Genomic DNA, 20,514 nt, shown 5'->3' with positions numbered 1-20,514 from the left:
CTGTTACTGTCGCTACAACCACCAAGGGTAGCAGTCCCACACACTCTAATGGTAAAAACTAGGTTATATTTGCTACTGTCACTACAACCACCAAGGGTAGAAGTCCCACACACTCTAACGGTAAACACTAGGTTATATCTGTTACTGTCACTGCAACCACCAAGGGTAGCAGTCCCACACGCTCTAACGGTAAACACTAGGTTATATCTGTTACTGTCGCTACAACCACCAAGGGTAGCAGTCCCACTCGCTCTAATGGTAAACACTAGGTTATATCTGTTACTGCCACTACAACCACCAATGGTAGCAGTCCCACACACTCTAACGGCAAACACTAGGTTATATCTGTTACTGTCGCTACAACCACCAAGGGTAGCAGTCCCACACCCTCTAACGGTAAACACTAGGTTATATCTGTTACTGCCACTACAACCACCAATGGTAGCAGTCCCACACACTATAATGGTAAACACTAGGTTATATATGTTACTGTCACTACAACCACCAATGGGAGCAGTCCCACACACTATAATGGTAAACACTAGGTTATATATGTTACTGTCACTACAACCACCAATGGTAGCAGTCCCACACACTCTAACGGTAAACACTAGGTTATATCTGTTACTGCCACTACAACCACCAATGGTAGCAGTCCCACACACTATAATGGTAAACACTAGGTAATATCTGTTACTGTCACTACAACCACCAAAGGTAGCAGTCCCACACACTATAATGGTAAACACTAGGTAATATCTGTTACTGTCACTACAACCACCAAGGATTGCGGTCCCACACACTCTAATGGTAAACACTAGGTTATATCTGTTACTGCCACTACAACCACCAATGGTAGCAGTCCCACACACTCTAACGGTAATCACTAGGTTATATCTGTTACTGTCACTGCAACCACCAAGGGTAGCAGTCCCACACCCTCTAACGGTAAACACTAGGTTATATCTGTTACTGCCACTACAACCACCAATGGTAGCAGTCCCACACACTCTAACGGCAAACACTAGGTTATATCTGTTACTGTCACTACTACCACCAAGGGTAGCAGTCCCACACACTATAATGGTAAACACTAGGTTATATATGTTACTGCCACTACAACCACCAATGGTAGCAGTCCCACACACTATAATGGTAAACACTAGGTTATATCTGTTACTGTCACTGCAACCACCAAGGGTAGCAGTCCCACACACTATAATGGTAAACACTAGGTAATATCTGTTACTGTCACTACAACCACCAAGGGTAACAGTCCCACACACTCTAATGGTAAAAACTAGGTTATATTTGTTACTGTCACTACAACCACCAAGGGTAGCAGTCTCTAATGGTAAGACTACATTGTAAGTTTTACAGACCCACACCCAACAACTACCAATATTTTCACCGCCAAGGAGGTCTGTCCTGTCCCTTCTAGCAGTAGTACAATATTTTATTACCACTCACAACTGAACTGAACTCCGAGGTCAAGGAAGTCTGGCCCACCCAATTAAATGCTGTGAACCTTTTGATGTTACAATCATTCAACAATTAAAATGTATTAGATTGCTATTTTATGAATTTTTATGTACTTCTTGATAAAATCACCAGTAATATAAACCTTTTAATATCCAGATGGTTTGGTTTAGAATGGTTTAGTTTTGTTTAATGTCCTATTAAAAGCTAAGATCATTTAAGGTCAAAATATCCAGATAAAATGTTGGGATGAATATTTATCTGTAGCTCATTATTTAACTATTAAATGTTTAATTTTATTTACAACTGTAAATTTTATCCGTCTCACTTCTGCTGTAATCATGAGTTTATGTTTCTGGTTGCATTTCACTAGGAACTGATGTCCCAGATGGTCAGCCCAATCCAGAGAGGCCATATGTAAATGGAGCACTGACCATCAGACGTGTCCAGAGTCATCAAGTCCCTATGGGGTCAAGGTCAGCCAGTGGATCGTTTGCTTCCAACAGTAGCGACACCATGTCAGGTAAGTGTTACCTTAACAACAGGAACAGATAACCTGAAGTAATATCTAATATAGATGGGTTATTTTTCTAAGTGTTACAGGTATTGGTTCAAACTACTTTTCTAACTTTTAAAATCATTTGAAGTGTTTCTCTGTAACCTTTCCATGTTGACTGATCAGAAGCTATACTGCGTATGTAATATGGGTTGTAAGGAATCTGGTCAGTCAGAAAAAAACGAAAAAGTCTACCTGGTAATCCTATGGTAGACAAATATGCTACCAGAAATTTCTCGAAACTTTAGCTCTGTGTGTTTCTAATCTTGTGTGTAATAATATAAGCAGTAAACCACATGAAATCATGATGATGTTAATAAAATAAATTTTATACAGGAAAATATCACATATTACAATGTCTAGTTTTGGTACCTAATAGACAATTAAGAGGACAAAAATTTACATATATATTCTTAGAAACTTGATGTCACATTCATTGGGAGTCATCTCGACATTGTTTTTCTTTCCTATAAAATCTAAAAACATAGTAATTTTATTTAAACACATATATTTGCTCAATAAATCATTTCGGCATTGACAACTAGCTTTACCCATTCATTTGATGGTGATTTGCTCGGTGATTGATCAGAGAAATCCAGTGACTTTTTCTTTGACATTGTATATATGACAAACTTTTACGTACCTGTATTCAGCCCTAGAGAGATGTTATTGATACTTCTCATTGGAATCCTATTGGGAGTGGGTTGATAAACTGATTGGGACTGTGGTAGGCTACCTCTCACAAAATAAAGTCATCTTGATACTCATGTGGTTCTTTAGTTGGATATACTATTGTAATAGGAATTAAATATTAATTCCGTAAAATTCTATCTGATTCACATAATTTAAGTGTATTTGCACCAACTCGTTGAACTTTTTTCTCACACTGTTTTTGGGTCTCACTGAAATATATCCATGTGTGACTTACATCTTGGAGTCAAGATCACTTTGCCAGTTCTTTGATTTTATTAACAGTTTTAGAGGAAAAAATGTACATGCTGACTATTTTATACTTTTAAAAGTGAATTAAAATCATTCAAAACGGTTTTAATCTGTTTTAGACTGGTTTACAGGTTATTTTCTTGCCAATGGACTTGAGCAAGTCTAATATTTGTTGACCATTTCTATGGCGAAGAGTGAGTAGACCTGCTCAAGACTATATATCGACAGAAATTGAGTTACATGTATAATCATAGAAACTGATAGCTTGTCTAGATCTGCTTCTATACCAACACTTTGATAAAATTAAGTCTCCACTAATAATGATATGAAACACGGGGCTAGTCATGTAGTGGTCTTGACTCCTAGCTTGTGCTGTGTGTGTACCTAACTTGGATTTCTTCACTTCACCCCTAACAGTCTCCTGCCCCAGTGATACACCCTCTTTGTCTGGCTTCGGTATATCAACATGGCCTCCTATGTCGTCTGAAAATGTCATGTTCAGCCAGCAGAGGGAGCTGTGTGTGTCGCAGTCCTCACCAGGGGGCACTCTGCACCAGTCGCTGGTCGACCTGGCAAAATTGGGATACAACTCACGGCCCGTGATGTCTGAAGGGAATTTATCATATTATGTTGACGATCCCCCTAGCTCTGTCGCAGGTACTTATTGTGGAGAAACTTCTTTATCAAGACCAGGAAAGATGTGATTTACGTTATCAATATTCCCACTTGTTCATCGGTATAAGTCATAGCACCTTTAAAAAAATTAAAAATCCATGATTTGTTAAACTGTATCTTACCTGTAATAAACCTAGCAATCAGTCTTTAATTCAGGCTCTGTGTATTTCGGAATAAGAGACCCTTATGGGGAAAAAACAGAAATTAAAAGACTTTAGCAGGAAAATTTCAGAAAAAAACCTCTCATTTGTAAAGTCTTTGAACGTACAGAAATCAAGGTGATCAGTATCCACTTACCTGATTTTCCTTACAATGATTGTAAAAGTCTGCCGCAGCGATTTAAAAAAGATTTTTCTCGTGAGAAAAGTTTGTTTAATTTCAATTTGTGTTTTTTGTAACATTACTTAAGTTTTCACATCCTAACAAAGTAGCAAAGTCATACCTGATACATTTAACCCTCTGTTATACGGCCGTCTTTCCTGTTAATATAAACCGAACTGCATAAATTACCTACTAGCAGAACTTGTCTGAGTATAACAGTTTCAAAAACTATTTTGATGTGAAATACATTTTATTACAAGGTAGTTCTCTTTTCCATAAATGTATGGTTGAAACTTTTTCTCCTCAGATTTGACAGGAATAAAGATTGACTCTGATCTAAGGTGCTTATTTGCTGTTGGAAAACTGGATGATTATGAAAAATTGAAGAAGGAAAATTGTGAATCCTTGACTGTATTGAAGGGCATTGAGGCCCGAATCAAGGAGAGGCTGCGAGTGTTTAAAACCATGCGGACCTCTGAGGTAAGGCACAGTAGACTTGATAAAAAGTTCTCCATTTTGAATTAGTACATTGTACGCTTTCTAAACCATGTTTCTTTTGGGGAAAATAAAATGTCATCAGCATAAATTGAGCCTATTTGTATGCAGCTTTATAAGGTCACCTGAGACAAAGTCCCAAGTGACCTATTGCAATCGCCTTTTGTCCGTCGTCATCCGTCTTGCGTCCGTAAACAATTTACATTTTTGACTTCTTCTCCAAAACCGCTTAACCACTTTCAATGAAATTTTGCAGAAACATTCCATGGCCAAAGGTCAACAAAAATAGTGGAGGATATGGTCCCCAGCCCAGAGGGGCGGGGCCAAAAAGGGTCAAATTGACTAAAATTTAAAAAAAAAACTTCTTCTTAAGACCCAGATATGGTAGAATCAAATACTCTTCATAGATGGAAGGGTCTTAAGGTGTTTTCCCAAAATTGTGAATTTCATGACCCTGGGGTCTCACGTTTCCCCCTGGGGAGGGGGTAAACTTTACTATAGTATATATAGGGAAATCACATTTTGGACCAACATTTGTTTAATTTCCACTTGAAGTAATTCAATTTGGGTTAGTATTATCAGAATTGGATAGCAGTTTGATTGTGTGCACATATCAGCCCTGACTGAACCCCAGGGGCTGATGGGTGGGGTCAAAAAGGGTCAATTTGTCTGAAATTTCAAAATCTTCTTCTCAAGACCCAGATATGGTAGAAGAATCAAATACTCTTCATAGATGGAAGGGTCTTAAGGTGCTTAAATAAAATTGTGAATTTCATGACACTAGGGTCTCACGTTTCCCCCTGGGGAGGGGGTAAACTTTACTATAGTTTATATAGGGAAATCACATTTTGGACCATCATTTGTTTAATTTCCACTTGAAGTAATTCAATTTGGGTTAGTATTATCAGAATTGGATAGCAGTTTGATTGTGTGCACATATCAGCCCTGACTGAACCCCAGGGGCTGATGGGTGGGGTCAAAAAGGGTCAATTTGTCTGAAATATCAAAATCTTCTTCTCAAGACCCAGATATGGTAGAATCAAATACTCTTCATAGATGGAAGGGTCTTAAGATGCTTACCAAAATTGTGAATTTCATGACCCTGGGGTCTCACGTTTCCCCCTGGTAAGGGGGTAAACTTTACTATAGTATATATAGGGAAATCACATTTTGGACCAACATTTGTTTAATTTCCATTGGAAGTAATTCAATTTGGGTTAGTATTATCAGTATTGGATAGCAGTTTGATTGTATGCACATATCAGCCCTGACTGACCCCCAGGGGCTGATGGGTGGGGCCAAAAAGGATTGAATTGACTGAAATTTCAAAATATTTTAAGACCCAGATATGGTAGAATCAAATACTCTTCATAGATGGAAGGGTCTTAAGGTGCTCTACCAAAATTGTGAATTTTATGACTCTAGGGTCTCACGTTTCCCCCCCTGTGGGAAGGGGGGGGGGGGGCAAAATTTATTGTGGCAAATGATACTTTGAATATTACATGTTGATAACTTGATTGGAATTATAACCCTGTGTTGACAGTTTGATACTTTGAAATTTTGAGCCAGCTCTATCCCCAAGGGCGTCCAAAGGAGTCAGTGTGCTAAAATTTCTTCATTTCCCTTGTTTAGAATCAGAGGTGCTAGTTTCAAATACTTTTAAGTCTTAAATCTGTATGCTAGATATTGAATAAGGTTGTTTTATTGTTTTTTTGTCATTCTGAATAATACTTCTGTTCATGTTTTAAAAACAAAAAATAACTCTCTGTATAAATATATCAGAACTCGGGTGACCGTTAAAGCCCATGGGCCTCTTGTCTAAAATTACAGTGTAAATAAACACACTAACAAGAAAATAGAGCTGCTAGTATTTTAGCCGATTTTGGGGTTCATTGGCCAACTATTTCTATATGTCTGTCTGTTTGTCTGTCCATCCTCTCACTCTTTGGTCTCCATGAGTTTATTATTTTATTTCAATCAATACAGTGTGTGTATCTACATATTTATCAGAATATGGGTGTCTTAACAAGCGTTTTAATTTCAGGTAAAATAATTAAATAATTCAACGTTACTAACGATTTTCTGTTCTTTGTTTTCAGCTCATTAAGGTATAGATATGACATTAGAATAAATCTAGCATCTGTATGCATGGTTCTAATCAGTGCCCCTATAACATACATAACTAGCTCCTGGTATTTACCGTGCACGCTGTCTTGTGTCAATACATCATTTAGATTTCATTGATATCTCCCAAATAAAGCTGCTGCAAGTCTAAACCAGATTATGAAATGCATCAGTATACCCCGGTAATAGAAATTGGGTGAAGTAATGCAACATTGATAATTAAAGTAAAAGTGTGAAAATGATTAGATATCATCGCATGCACATCTAAAAGTACCCGATCAAGTATTGAAAAAGCCATCAGATAATACTTGTGACTTTTTGCTTCTAGATTATATAAACAGGCAAATATTTTTCTTTTCTTTTCAAATTCCTGGTGTTTCATTTGATACATTTTGCATGTATCTTGAGAGATTGATTAAAATATAAGAGGCTTTGACATTTTACAAGTTAGACTAGAGAAAATGTTCGTGTTGAAATACTGTCTAACGGTCCCTGTAGTTAGTATTGGTAAAGGAGGTACAGCTTATATTTACATGTGGTAATGGTTGATTATCTTATATTTAATGTATTGGGGTCAATTAAGTTAGTTCTATCTGCACTTACAGCATGTTACCGAAAAGTATTGATGAGTAAGTCAGAAAACATCCAAGCTCATATGTCCACGACTGATGAACAGACTGATTGAACTGATATCTAAGTCATGCATACCTGGCAAACTTAATTTAAAGGTTTAAAAAATATATAGCTTACCTGTACAGGTGAGAGTCATATAAGCCACACTAGCTTAGAATATAAAAAGATTTTACTAATGAAATTGTAACATAAGGGTTTCCCAATCTTTCCAGACATGTCCTTTTGGTTTTGTAGATGTTTTCAGTAACATACTATAAATATAAATAAAACTAAATCAAATTGACTCCTTTTCCAGATGTATATTATTTATTAGATATTCATACTACTTAAGCTTAGCTTCTTAACAGCAAAGACCATGTAATGGCAATTACTGATTTCTCTTTTCAACTACACATTTATATCAATACGAGATAAATATGGATTTGGGTTTCATCCCGATGAGGCATGTTTATATGCCCCCAGCACGGTTAGATTGTCTCTCTGTACTGGTCTACAGTGCATGCATGCAACCCTATACTATTAGCTTATCCTAATATTCCCAGACAAGAGAGTTTCTCCGGGAGTACATAACTAATACATGAGGCAGCTTTCAATGTGTAACCTATTTCAATTATTTAAAAAAACTTCATCAATCATTGATAATGTGTTTTAGTTTACTACCAAACATTTGATCTCTGTTGAGATAATTAAGAAATGAAATCATTTCATTGCCTCATATTCTTGTACTGTATAGAAATTAAAAAGAAAGAAACATTTTAAAATTTAAGAATAAAAAAATGACTGGTAAATATTATTACAAACTCTGACTCTACATAATGCAACAGAAATTTAAAGAAAAATTCAAAAATGAAGTATAGACCCTGCAGTGTTGGTCAATAAGACTATTGGCAACAATATGTCAGACTGAGCTATCTCCACTACCGGCAGATTCGATCCTCCTCTTTTTGTATCATTTTTCAATCATATATATATATATATATCCAAGTTATGGTTATAAACACCAACATGCATCTTTCCATGGAAACTCCCAATTCATGTGTACATGAATGCAATTACTGCTCAATATCCCCATGTGCTTGTTTACTGTACATACCGTAAAAACCCATGTAATTTGCGCACCTGTGTAATTTGCGCACCTGTGTAATTTGCGCAGGTACTTTTTGAGGCTGAAAATCTGAAAAAAAGCTTCTACTCAAATATTTTGCGCACCCAAAAAATCTGAAAAAAAAACGATGTTCATGCTCCGAAAATCGATCTCTGAATATATTTTTTTTAAATATATTTCTTATGATTTTTTTTCCATTGATCTAAAGATATAAAAAACCAAAAAGAAACTTACGTAAAATGTGTATTTTGTTGTTCGTTTTCTTGGAATTATCTGATCACACACATAACACACACGTGTGCGCATATCGGCATACATCAATTCATTTTAGCAATATTTTACATAAAACATTTACTTGCTTACAAAAACACATCAATTAATAAGTAATTCGATGTTTAGTAACCGCTGTTGCATATCTCCTGGTGAAAGACATAATTAGATACCTTTTATTGATCATAATTACGATCAGTGAGAAGGGCTCATCATGGCGGCTTGGGTATCGTCACTTCAAACCAGGTCATGTCACAGTTCAGTTTGGCCACGGAATTAGATTACCTAAGTCTGTGGTTTGGCGATATGTTTTGGCCACACAATTAGCTAACACTATATCTGTGATTACCCGTTAACAATAGCTCTACTAATTGAAATGATTTGCAGTCGCGATCGACGGACCGTGTTGGTTTTTTTTTTACTCACCAACACGTGGCGTGAATTACGAAGTCATTACGAAGTGAATTACTGCATTGTCATAACTACAGACTGATTTGACTGATAAGGGATTATAAAAAATATATTTATACTAGAAGCGTGGACAATCAATACATCCTCTTCAAATCTACTCCAAGGAAAAAAATAGTTAAAGCAGACTATTTTTACGATGTTTCATTTCATAAATATTGAAATAATTCACGAGGTTATTATCAATCACGTGTTTAGGTAATGTTAGACGCAAGATCAACATGAAAGTGAGCCAGAAAAAAACATGCTATACGCATAGGCGATTTGAAAAAAAACTAACAGAACTTACTTGGAACGGAGCTTAAATTGAACAACTACATTTTCGTAATAGTATGGGGAAACGCACCGAGATGTCGAAACGTAAAGTCATAAGTTGATCGGCGATTCTCTGGCATAGGAATTTGGCTAAACTTTCTTTGTTAACGGTTACCTATTTAATAATACTTTTCACATAAACTCAGATAACAACACATATGTATCAACTGTATCTTTTATTAATGTTTGACATAAATAAAGTTTGTTGACCGTCATTTGAGTTCCGTGTACCAAGGGAGATAATCCAAGATGGCGATCTCCAAGAATTGACGATCTTTTCCTGAAAAAAACTTGAAATTTTCTATACCTGTGTATTTTACGCACCCCCCACTTTGGGTATAAAATTTCTGAGAAAAAAGTGCGCAAATTACATAGGTTTTTACGGTACTTAAGGTTATAGGAGTGTATTGCTAAACGGAAGAAGGAAGTACATCCCTAGTTGAAAATCCAATGTAGGGAGACAGTATCACAATTTCCGCATATTCTAATGTTTAATATTAAACTGATGAATATTGTATGCTTATTATTGACAGAACAGTGTGTTCTTTCATTATTAAAGTATTGCAAAGCAATCCAGGCATTAATTCAGTTGTTTTTTAATCAATGAGTCACATGTGTCCATTTTTCTGTACTTNTATATGGTTTTATTATAAAATGTCAATTTTTAATCGTTTATAAATAATTAATTTTACACAATTTCAGCATTTATGAAATTGATATACATTAATGCAATACTAATCTATGTTCATTTTTTTTTCAAAATTCACTCCTTTTTACATAAATTTCCATTTAAAATCCTTAAAATTTTGACAACCTATATTTTTTTTGTGGCAGAAATTTTTTTTTACTTCAAAGCAATATAACCACAAAATTTGAATAAATTCTACTGAGAAATGGAGAATGTACTATTGGTGCACCCAATTGGTAAATGTATAAGTATTATGAAAACAAACCTATATATGGGTTAATTGGACACGTTTTTAATAGGTTTTATTTTAATAGCTTATCATAAGAAGCCGAAAAGGGAGAATTTTGTTTTTGAAAGAAAATAATAAAAAAAAAACTTTTGATAGTGCCTGAGCTTTTTCCTTTTATTGACAGAAAGGTATATAGGCATGAAGAGTGTAAGGTGATTGTGTCATATCCCTTGGATCTAAAATGGGACATTGCATCGGTAGTTAAAAGGGGAAAGGGACCTAAAATGGGACATTGCATCGGTAGTTAAAAGGGGAAAGGGACCTAAAATGGGACATTGCATCGGTAGTTATAAGGGGAAAGTGACACAAATAGCTGTTTCTCACAAGTTCATGAAGAATAATACAAATTTCATTTTGACCCAACAATCTTCAAGGGTTCTTCATAAATATCTTGTTTTCTTAATGCCAATAACAATATCTCCTATCCTGAGTTGGGTGATCATCAAGACCCACAGGACTCTTGTAATGTATGAGGTGCTTGTTTTAATCAAAGTTTCTTGTACTTACAGAGTGTAGAGTACAGTACCTTGAAGGAACTCTCCCTCAGCTCCGAAAACCTTCGTATCTGTCTGGATGAAGAGAAATCTCTCATTGGCTGTTTCTGGACAACCCAGCTCCCTAAGGGTGGTAGTGATGCCAAAGTCACGGCGGAGGTCAGTGTCTCATTTAATAGATTATTGCTCTCTAAGTTACTGGTCAAAATACAAATTATTTACTACTGGTCAAATCACAAACTCATAACAAGGGATAAATGGGATTAAACTTGGTTATTTAACATGCAAAATGTATATGAATTCTAGGTGTTTGAGCTTACTTAAAGTGTTTTCATACCAGTATATGTAATTTCTATACCTGTAACTACATTCAGTAAATTCAAAAACAGATTAACAACCTTGTATTGCTGGATTCATATTCCACATGTATTACTATTGTAGAACAAACTCCTACGCGCTGAACTGTTTACGATCCAGTCCAAGTATGAGCTGATGGTGAAGATGGTACAGGATGCTGAGACTCGGCTCCATACCAGTAACAAACAGAAACAGAGTATGGAGGAGATAATACATCGTCAGTGTGAGTAGACACTGGGCTATTCTTACTCTTAGTGATCTCATCATGTTTTTGGGGTGTTTTTTTTAACCATGTTATAATAACTCATTCACCCCTGAAATTTCATATGACCTATTCCAACCTTTGAATTGGAAAAGTTCAAATGTGTCTTCAGGGAAGAATGAGTTAAAGTGTTTTAGTAATGTTTTCTTTATATTTTAAAATTGGGGGAAAATGATTCAATCAGATTGATTTGCTGTTTATTTGTTGTCTGTACACAGCTTTATTAACATCCATTTTTATTTCCGTGTCTTTGGGTTATTTGATGTCTGTACACAGCTTTATTAACATCCATTTTTATTTCCGTGTCTTTGGGTTATTTGATGGTGTTTTTTTTGGTATGCAAATCCTTTCTTACACTTAAATGAGATTGCCAGTGATTAAAATTGGAATTTACTATCTTTGAATGAACATCTGATCACTGCCACCATGATACTTGCCTCCTCAAATAGTTTGCTGTACTGTTGGTACTATAGGGTGTCTCAAAAACCTGTCCCCGATTTAAATGGTTATATGTAGGTTCGAAAGGTTCAGATAGATTATAACAATCATTTCTGGTGATACATTACAACAAAGAAACACGCTTCTCTCTCCAAATTAGAGAATTAAATGAATACACAGTACCAGTAAGACACAGCTTTTAATTGACAATGTATATCAAGAGTCAAATAATTCATTTAAGATACTGTTGTTGTTTTTTTAATTCTTCACAACTTTTATTTGTCTAACAAAATCCTCTTTGAAGGTTGTTTAAAGTTAAAGTCTAGACACTTTTGATGTATATTTTTTTCATGATGATGGGGATTTATTATTTACAAAGTACAGTTCAATGACCTGTGTGTGAATCTCATTAGGAAGCGCTGAATTATAATGACATCATTGAAGATGTTAGTCCTACTATATAATTACATCATCAATTTCTATGTATATGATCAAATGAAATTTTCGTAAATATGCTTTGATTGACTTTCCAAATTTTTCAAAAAAATTATTTTTGTGAAATTTATTACATTTGGTACTGTATTTACAAATAATCTTGGTACATGGTTTTAAGACACACTATGGAGGGATAGGAACTCTCAATGTTGCTTTGTATGTTGGAACTAAATAGGGGAATGGGTAACCTGTTGGTGTTATGGTTTTGTATGTTGGTGTGTCAATTTGTTACAGATGAAAAGCTTTTCGACTGCTGCTTGACTTACAGGCAGAACCTCAAACTGCCAGCATGGTTGGTGTTCATGTGTGGCTTGGGTTTGGTTTTATCACCTGACAGAATAATGAGATGCAAGTGTTATCTCCCTTGACAGAATCTGAATTTGATTTTAATTTTCAATTTAATTAATTCAACATTCTTTTATGAGTCTTACAATGATATTTTGGAATTATTTTCGAGGGAGATAACAACTAATTGGCTTGGTATGTTTCTGATAAGACTAACATTTTTTCCTTTTTTTCTCCCATTCCTCTTCATCATGAACTTTTTTAGTCCCCTACCGGGAAACCAGGGGGACTATAGTTTTCCTCTCCGTCTGTCCGTCTGTCTGAAGAGGTTTGTCAGCACTCTAGAGCCTTCATTCTTTCATGGATTTTAATCAAACTTTACACACATGTTAAGAATTAAAATATCTTTAACAAGTTCGAGTTTCAAGGTCATCGGATCAAGGTCAAGGTCATTATGACAATAAATAGAAAAACTTTGTCAGCACTCTAGCGTCTTCATTCTTTCTTGGTTTTTAATCAAACTTCACACAGTCATAAAGAATTAAAATATCTTCGACAAGTTCGAGTTTCAAGGTCATCGGATCAAGGTCAAGGTCACTATTACTATAAATAGAAAATCTTTGTCAGCACTCTAGCGTCTTCATTCTTTCTTGGATTTTAATCAAACTTCACACACTCATAAAGAATTAAAATATCTTTGACAAGTTCGAGTTTCAAGGTCATCGGATCAAGGTCAAGGTCACTGTTACTATAAATAGAAAATCTTTGTCAGCACTCTAGTGTCTTCATTCTTTCATGGATTTTAATCAAACTGCACACACTCATAAAGAATTAAAATATCTTCGACAAGTTTGAGTTGGACAGGTTCGAGTTTTAAGGTCAAATGGTCAAGGTCACAGTTACTATAAATAGAAAATTTTATTTAACATTCTTCCTTGCCTGTTTATCAAACTTCACACACTTGTAAAGATACCTTTACAATCAACAAATAAGATTTCTTAGTATTTTTATTCCCTTACCGGTGAAACTGGGTGGGGGTGGCAGGGAGGGAGAAGAAAACAAGAATACCTAAAGTTTTCCTCGCTGTCTGTCCGAAGAAGTTTGTCAGCACTCTTGCGCCTTCATTCTTTCCTAGTTTTTAATCAAACTTCACATTATTGTAAAGAATTTAAATATCTTGGACAATTTCAAGGTAATCGGGGCAAGACAAGGTCACTATTACTATTTTAGAAAATCTTTGTCAGCACTCTAGTGCCTCATTCTTTCATGGATTTTAGTCAAACTTCACATTATTGTAAAAAATTTCAATATATTGGACAAGTTCAAGTTTCAAGGTCCTCGGATCTAGGTTGAGGTCACTGTTGCATCTTAATAGATTGCGGGGGCCGGTAGGGGACATGTATTGCTTCAGCAATACTCAGTATGCTTGATTTTTCAGTGCTTGGCATGTAAAGCTTATGAATTAAGAAATACAGTTTCAATAGCACACCTGATTTTAATGTGTGATATTTTACATTAACTGTCTACACAAACGTAATGAGATATATAACCAGATTTATTTTGTATATGACAGCCATTGTTTTTGATGACCTTCCCATCATTCCTAGTAGTGTGATGTGTTGTGTTGGCATTGGTTTACAAGATCATCATTAAGCACACCTTAACATAACTGTCTCAACCCCTTTTTCCCAGAATATTTTCCTTTTAGCTTTGTTCTTTGGGTTATTTTCTCAATACCTATAAGTAGAACCTACCCGTTTAACTCCCTCCACTTGATACATACTGGTAGAGAGGGCGTAGCCAGTAATGACTTACCTCAGTGTACATTCAGCTTGAACTTAGGACAAACAATAAGTTTAGCTGTAGCTGTCCCCCACTTCATTTTGACACTCATGTTAGTCCAGTACGTAGTAGACGGAGGGAAGACATTTATTTGCCGATTATTAGTGTATCATACTAGATTGTTTTTTGCGATTTTTGTCAAAGTTTTTAAATGAAAGGTTTCTTATTTAGAAAGATATTTTGCTACTTGTAAGAGAGAAAAAAAATTAACCTCCTTATTAGTAAGACAGTAAGACATTTATCAATTAAAAATAACATTTAAAAAATTCAGATTTAATACTTTAAATTCCTTTGTAATTACAGAGTGTGTAAACAGTACCGCTACAGATGTCATTCTTTTGAGCTGATCAACATTGATTTTATTTGTAACCATTAGATTTATAGACACAAAAATACCTATTTCTGCTACATTTCAACAGTGAGAACGTTGCTGATGAATTATTTTTGTGTGATATTGATATCAGATTTATATACATCTTTTTATAGTGAAAAAGACAACGAAAGTGGTAGCCAAGGCGAGGACAAACTTTGAGAAAGATGTTCCCAGCAACAGTTCAGGACAGCTTGTTTCTATCACCAGAGGCCAACCTTTACGGGATGTGGATACGGACAGTGAGATTAGCTACAGCTGATAACAATCGGCCGGAGTAGTGACCATTGCGTGTGTGTTTGACTGTTACATTTGGTTCATTAGACTGAATAGCCCAGAGACAGTGATGATAAGAAATGCTACGACAAAGAGTGTGAACTATGTCCTAAATATGTAATACAACTCAAGTTTTAGGTCAGTTTGTTGAATGAAGAGGAACTCGATGTGGCTTGTCGTCCACGTTAATATAAGGGGGTCACTGTTGGAGAGCCGTTGTTGATGAAACCTCAAAGTCATCATATTGTTGTCACGTTTTGTTAACAATGTTGCCTATGTTGACTGCTGTTGTTTGTTAGTCAACTTAACATACAGACCATGTATCTGTCCGGTACAAACATGGCCTCATCCCGTCACTGTTACAGGTAATTGTATGGGCCAGGTACACACATCCCGTCACTGTCACAGGTAATTGTATGGGCCAGGTACACACATCCCGTCACTGTTACAGGTAATTGTATGGGCCAGGTACACACATCTCGTCAATCATAACTTTTCTTCTTTAGTGTGAATGATCAGTATGTATGTATCAGGTGTATGTATAATTGTGTGCACGGGTATTAATTTAATATTACCCTTGGTAGAGATCAGGAAATTCAAACCCTCTGGAAGAAAAATTATAGAAACCTGAGTTTTCCTCATTATTTCATGCCTCCCGTTTGAATCACCTTTTCTATACCCCATTTGCAGGGGTAGATCCTCCTATTTCTTGCCTACCTTCATGATAAAAAAAAACCCAATTAATTCTATAAAAGCACTACAAAAACTGGTGCCAGTCAGAGTACAGACATTATTTTTCTTCTTAATTTTAACATTACAGTCATTGCACTATTGACTTGTGACATCACAGCAGTGATTTAGACCAGTGAATTTCAGATAGAATTTTCAGCACCATTGGACTTGGGATATCTTGGTTGAATGTGCAATTCTCTCTACAGGTGCCAGTGGCAGGTTGAGCCCACTGTTACACGTGTAGATTGACTTAACACACTTCTCAGAGTCAGCATCTCGTGTATTGACATCTAAATGAAGCTGACACTATTTCAGTAACTAATGAGGAGGGGAAAAGTGATGTCTATGACCGACACACCAGAATTTTGGGCGATATCAATTGGAAAGAAATGAGTCAGAAATCTAGAGGTATTATAGTTTAGCATCAGTAATGATACATAAAGCACGTTTCATTCTTTCAGTTACATATTTCTTGCTATCAATCCTAGGATTTGGTTTTGTTCATCTTTTTGTTAATAAACACAGTTATGACTCATTGTGAGTCATAACATTACTTTAAGAAAATCAGCTTTGTATGATATACAATGATACAATGATTATGGTTTACATGTATATTATGATAAATACATAAATATGTACCTGGTAGTTAGATCAGTAGTAAGTAAACAAATTTCATGTCTTTCAGTCACTGACATACATGTCATATCCACTTGTCTTGCCATCTTTTCTAAACTCTTTCTGTCATTTAAAATGTCATGCATTCAAATATTAAACCTCAATGTATTTCTGGTATACAAGGAACATCGTACTGATATCCATTGACAGTTCATATTTTATTGTTGTCGGATGTTATTTCCTGGAGTCTTGTTATGAGTCTGCTAAGGACAAAGGAAAACCCCTGTGTTGGTAAAATAAGACTGTGACCCACCAACCCCTGTACGTTGTTTGTGTCGTTATGTCTCTACCTGACTCTGCATGTTATGTTGTATTCGTCACTGACAACGTGTGTTGTAGTGTTACATTACCGCAACACCTTCGCCAGGATATTGTTTGTATTCTTACGTCACTGACAATGTGTGTTGTAGTGTTACATTACCGCAACACCTTCGCCAGGATGTTGTTTGTATTGTTACGTCAATGACAATATTACAATGACAATATTACCGCTACATGTTTCATTAAATATAAATAGTTAGTGTTGAAATTGGCCAACATTATGATTTCTGTACAGATCCTTGCATGTTGCATTTTCGTACATTTTTCGTTCTTTATTTACAATATCCATCAGATGCATGTATTGGTACTGAGTTCCCCAGAGGTATATGTCTCCTTCACATCATTGTTGATAGATTATCTTAATGACATTGCTTGAGTTCAAAAGCAACAATTGTCAACATTCTAAGTGTAGTGTACACTTTTCTCTCATTTTGACATTCAGTTGAAAAGTTTATGAGAAAATGTTACTTCAGATATATTACCTCTTTATAGCTGGAACAGCGGGAACCCAAGTCAGTTCTATTTTCTGTGCCGTGCCCATGGTTTTAATTTCCCATTCCATACCATCATGGCACTTGAAATAGCCACAATTCAGCATGCATCCCACGCCTCCATTGTGCAACTGTAAGGATTTGCAAGGAACAGATCAATCCTAGAACCTCATGCTTACTCCACACATTTTGATATTCAGTGGATGATCAGACAAACTTATAGATATTAAAAAAATCTTCCAATGTCAGTCTTCCAGATATTTACAGTGAAAGCTCAAAATGGCCGTTGTGCCAAAACAAAAAGTCAAAGCTTGTGCAACATTCAACTTTCAAATTCATCTGATGTTATATAAATAGTTACAGTTCTGATGTTATATAATAGTTACAGTTCTGATGTTATATAATAGTTACAGTTCTGATGTTATTTTAATTGTCCTGCTCCTTACCTGGGAATGCCATTGCATGCCTGACCATCCTTTTAGTGTGGTAGCATGATGACCAGGTTATGTTACTACCTGTTAGCCTTGCTGTATATATACCAGGAAACCATCCAGATCAATGTTCACCCTACACTTAGCAGAGGGCCAAAATATTCTGACGAACATTTCCTGGCATATTGTACAATTCTGCATTATCATTAGTTATATATTACAGATATGATAAGGGACCAAAGTTTTGAGCTCACCCTCATTATCATCTCTCATTTAAACTTTGTTTCATAAAATCTGGTCAGTTACACTTCCTGTGGAGTAGACTTATTTTCAAAAGATACCCAATCAAAATATATAGTGTTAAACAAATACTGGTGTGTACGAGATAACACGATGATTTTGTTGTAGTCGTATTGTTTCCTTAAGATTACTTTAAAGAAATGAATTAAGAAAATACTTTTGTCATGTGATTTTCATGTAGATTTTAGTTGATACTAAATAGAATGGATTTGTAGAATGATTCCTGTCTGTATTATAATTATAAACACTGCTGTATAGTATAAATTACTGATATGTTTACTGTGGGAAGTAGCATGTTTTAATGTTCACTTTCAAGAGATCTGTTTGATACGCTGAATGATTATTTATCACAATTATCTGTATGCATAATAATTTTTATACAGATCTACCATATCGTGGAGACATTTTATGGCTACTTTTTTGAGACATGCTGAGTATACAAGACTACAATCAAACTATTTTGTGGAGACGTTTTTGCTGAGAGTATTGGTAACCACTATTTGGTGGAGACGTTTTTGCTGAGAGTATCAGTCACCATTAGTTTGTAGAGATGTTTTTTCTGAGAGGAATGGTTACCAAATATTTTTAAAGAGAAATACTTGCTGAGAGTGATAGTAACTGCTATTATGTTGAGACATATTTGCCGAGAGTAAGAGAGTAACCACTATTTTGTGGAGTCCTCAGTTACAATGAGAGTAATCGTTACCAAATATTTGTATGGAGACATGTTACGCAGAGTGTAACCACTATCTTACCAATGAGAGTTTGTTGGATTATTTATTATCAAATTGAATGTGCTTTTTGTTGTTTGACATCCACATCACAAATGACAAAAAAATGATGACAATAAAATGTCAGGATGAACATGTGTTTTTTGTGGTCTTATTTGTTGGATTAAAAGTTTCTTCATGCTTGATCAACTTTTGTTAGCTCACCCAAGTGATTTGTTTCCATCGATCATTCATCTTTTATCTGTAAACGTTTTCTTTGAACAACCTCTACTGAAGAACCAACAGGCCAGTTTCAACCAAATTTCATAGAAAATGTTGCTAGGTGATTTCATGTTGATTCAGCTTTGCAAAAGAAAGTGGCTTGTCCTTATCAGGGGCCTAAATGAGTAAACTTTAGGGCAGCTTAAAAAAATAAAATGTTTAAAATGTTTGTCTTATTTGACCCGTTACCTTGAAAGTAGGTCAAAGTCAATTATGTTCGCTAAGCTTGTAGGGCTCTAACTGAGGAAGTTACCAGTCAAATATTATGATACTATGCCTTCAGTTCTTCTCCAGAAGTTGTTTGAAGTTTTTGGCATATTTGACAACTGTGACTTTGAAAGAAGGTCAAGGTCATTTTTGTTTGTCGTACCCTAACCTAGAAACTAACAGCTAAATATCATGACACTAGGCCTTTCCATTCTTCAGAATAAATTGTTTGAAGTTTCTGACATATTTGAGCACTGTGACCTTGAAAGTAGGTCAAGGTCATATTTGTTTTTAAACTTTGTCAGGTTCTAACTAAGAAAGCTACCAGCCAAATATCAATGTTTTTCCTTTCTTCAGAAGTCGTTTAAAAGGAAAAGTTGACGGACGATGGATGCTGCACTACCGGATAAGCTCGATAACTTAAGCTAAACAAGCAAATTCGTGGAATTTATATCCCCCGCTTGCAGTACATTTTGTAGGTAAACATTATTGAGGTTAGGTTTAAACATGCGAGTATCGTGCTGTTGAGACATAATGTATAGCTTGAAACTTGAAGAAGAAAAGCCTTATACCTCATTAATTATCCATAAATATGCACAAATCACATCGGTTGGCAAACTTAGCATGAGTCGGATGTGCATACGGAATTTGGTTGAAATATCTGCACAATATCTACAGCATTTATCACACGAAAACCAAAGAGTGCCCGAGGTGGGTGGAAAGATAATATAAGTTAAGGCAATTCAATTGAACAAACTTTGAAGCCCTTTATCCCAGCCTGTAACTGGCCAAATAACATTATTCTAGGCTTCTTGGTTATTAGCTCACCTGGCACGAAGTGCCAAGTGAGCTTATGCCGTGGCGCGTCGTCCGTCCGTCCGGCGTCCGGCGTCAATATTTTACTTTAAACGACTTCTTCTTAATAACCGAAAGGCCCAGGGAGTTGATATTTGGTCAGTAGCATGCCTGAGTGAAGGGCTACCAAGTTTGTTCAAATGAATGACCTTCAATTATATTCAAGGTCACAGGGGTCGATTGTNATCACCCCAGCATATGTAACTGGCCAAATATCAGAAGAAGTTGTTTAAAGTTTTTAACATATTTGACCCATGTGATCTTGAATATAAGTAAAGGTCATTCATTTGAACAAACTTGGTAGCTCATCACCCCAGCATATGTTACTGGC

General features: G+C 35.6%; 1 protein-coding gene across 10 annotated transcripts in view; it reads left to right on the top strand.

Moving 5' to 3' along the window:
• LOC110452885 (myomegalin-like) overlaps window positions 1–16,161 on the top strand; it is a 79,912-nt gene extending 63,751 nt beyond the window's left edge. For 7 of the 10 annotated variants that reach the window (XM_021501610.1, XM_021501611.1, XM_021501612.1 and 4 more), the window contains 7 exons: window positions 1,853–2,002; window positions 3,395–3,634; window positions 4,281–4,453; window positions 6,568–6,576; window positions 10,870–11,013; window positions 11,296–11,434; window positions 15,020–16,161. In XM_021501610.1, the coding sequence (XP_021357285.1) occupies window positions 1,853–2,002; window positions 3,395–3,634; window positions 4,281–4,453; window positions 6,568–6,576; window positions 10,870–11,013; window positions 11,296–11,434; window positions 15,020–15,165 (1,001 nt within the window). In that variant the 3' untranslated portion in view covers window positions 15,166–16,161. Of the gene's footprint in view, window positions 1–1,852; window positions 2,003–3,394; window positions 3,635–4,280; window positions 4,454–6,567; window positions 6,577–10,869; window positions 11,014–11,295; window positions 11,435–12,640; window positions 12,913–15,019 lie in introns of those variants that run through there. The other 3 variants (XR_002463236.1, XM_021501609.1, XM_021501608.1) reach the window with 3 other exon arrangements.
• Window positions 16,162–20,514: the final 4,353 nt, after the last annotated feature.

Source organism: Mizuhopecten yessoensis, unplaced genomic scaffold, assembly GCF_002113885.1.
Source record: "Mizuhopecten yessoensis strain PY_sf001 unplaced genomic scaffold, ASM211388v2 scaffold6967, whole genome shotgun sequence".
Lineage (NCBI taxonomy): Eukaryota > Metazoa > Mollusca > Bivalvia > Pectinida > Pectinidae > Mizuhopecten > Mizuhopecten yessoensis.
The sequence above is the reverse complement of the archived record's forward strand: the minus strand, read 5'-3'. Positions and strand labels throughout refer to the sequence as shown.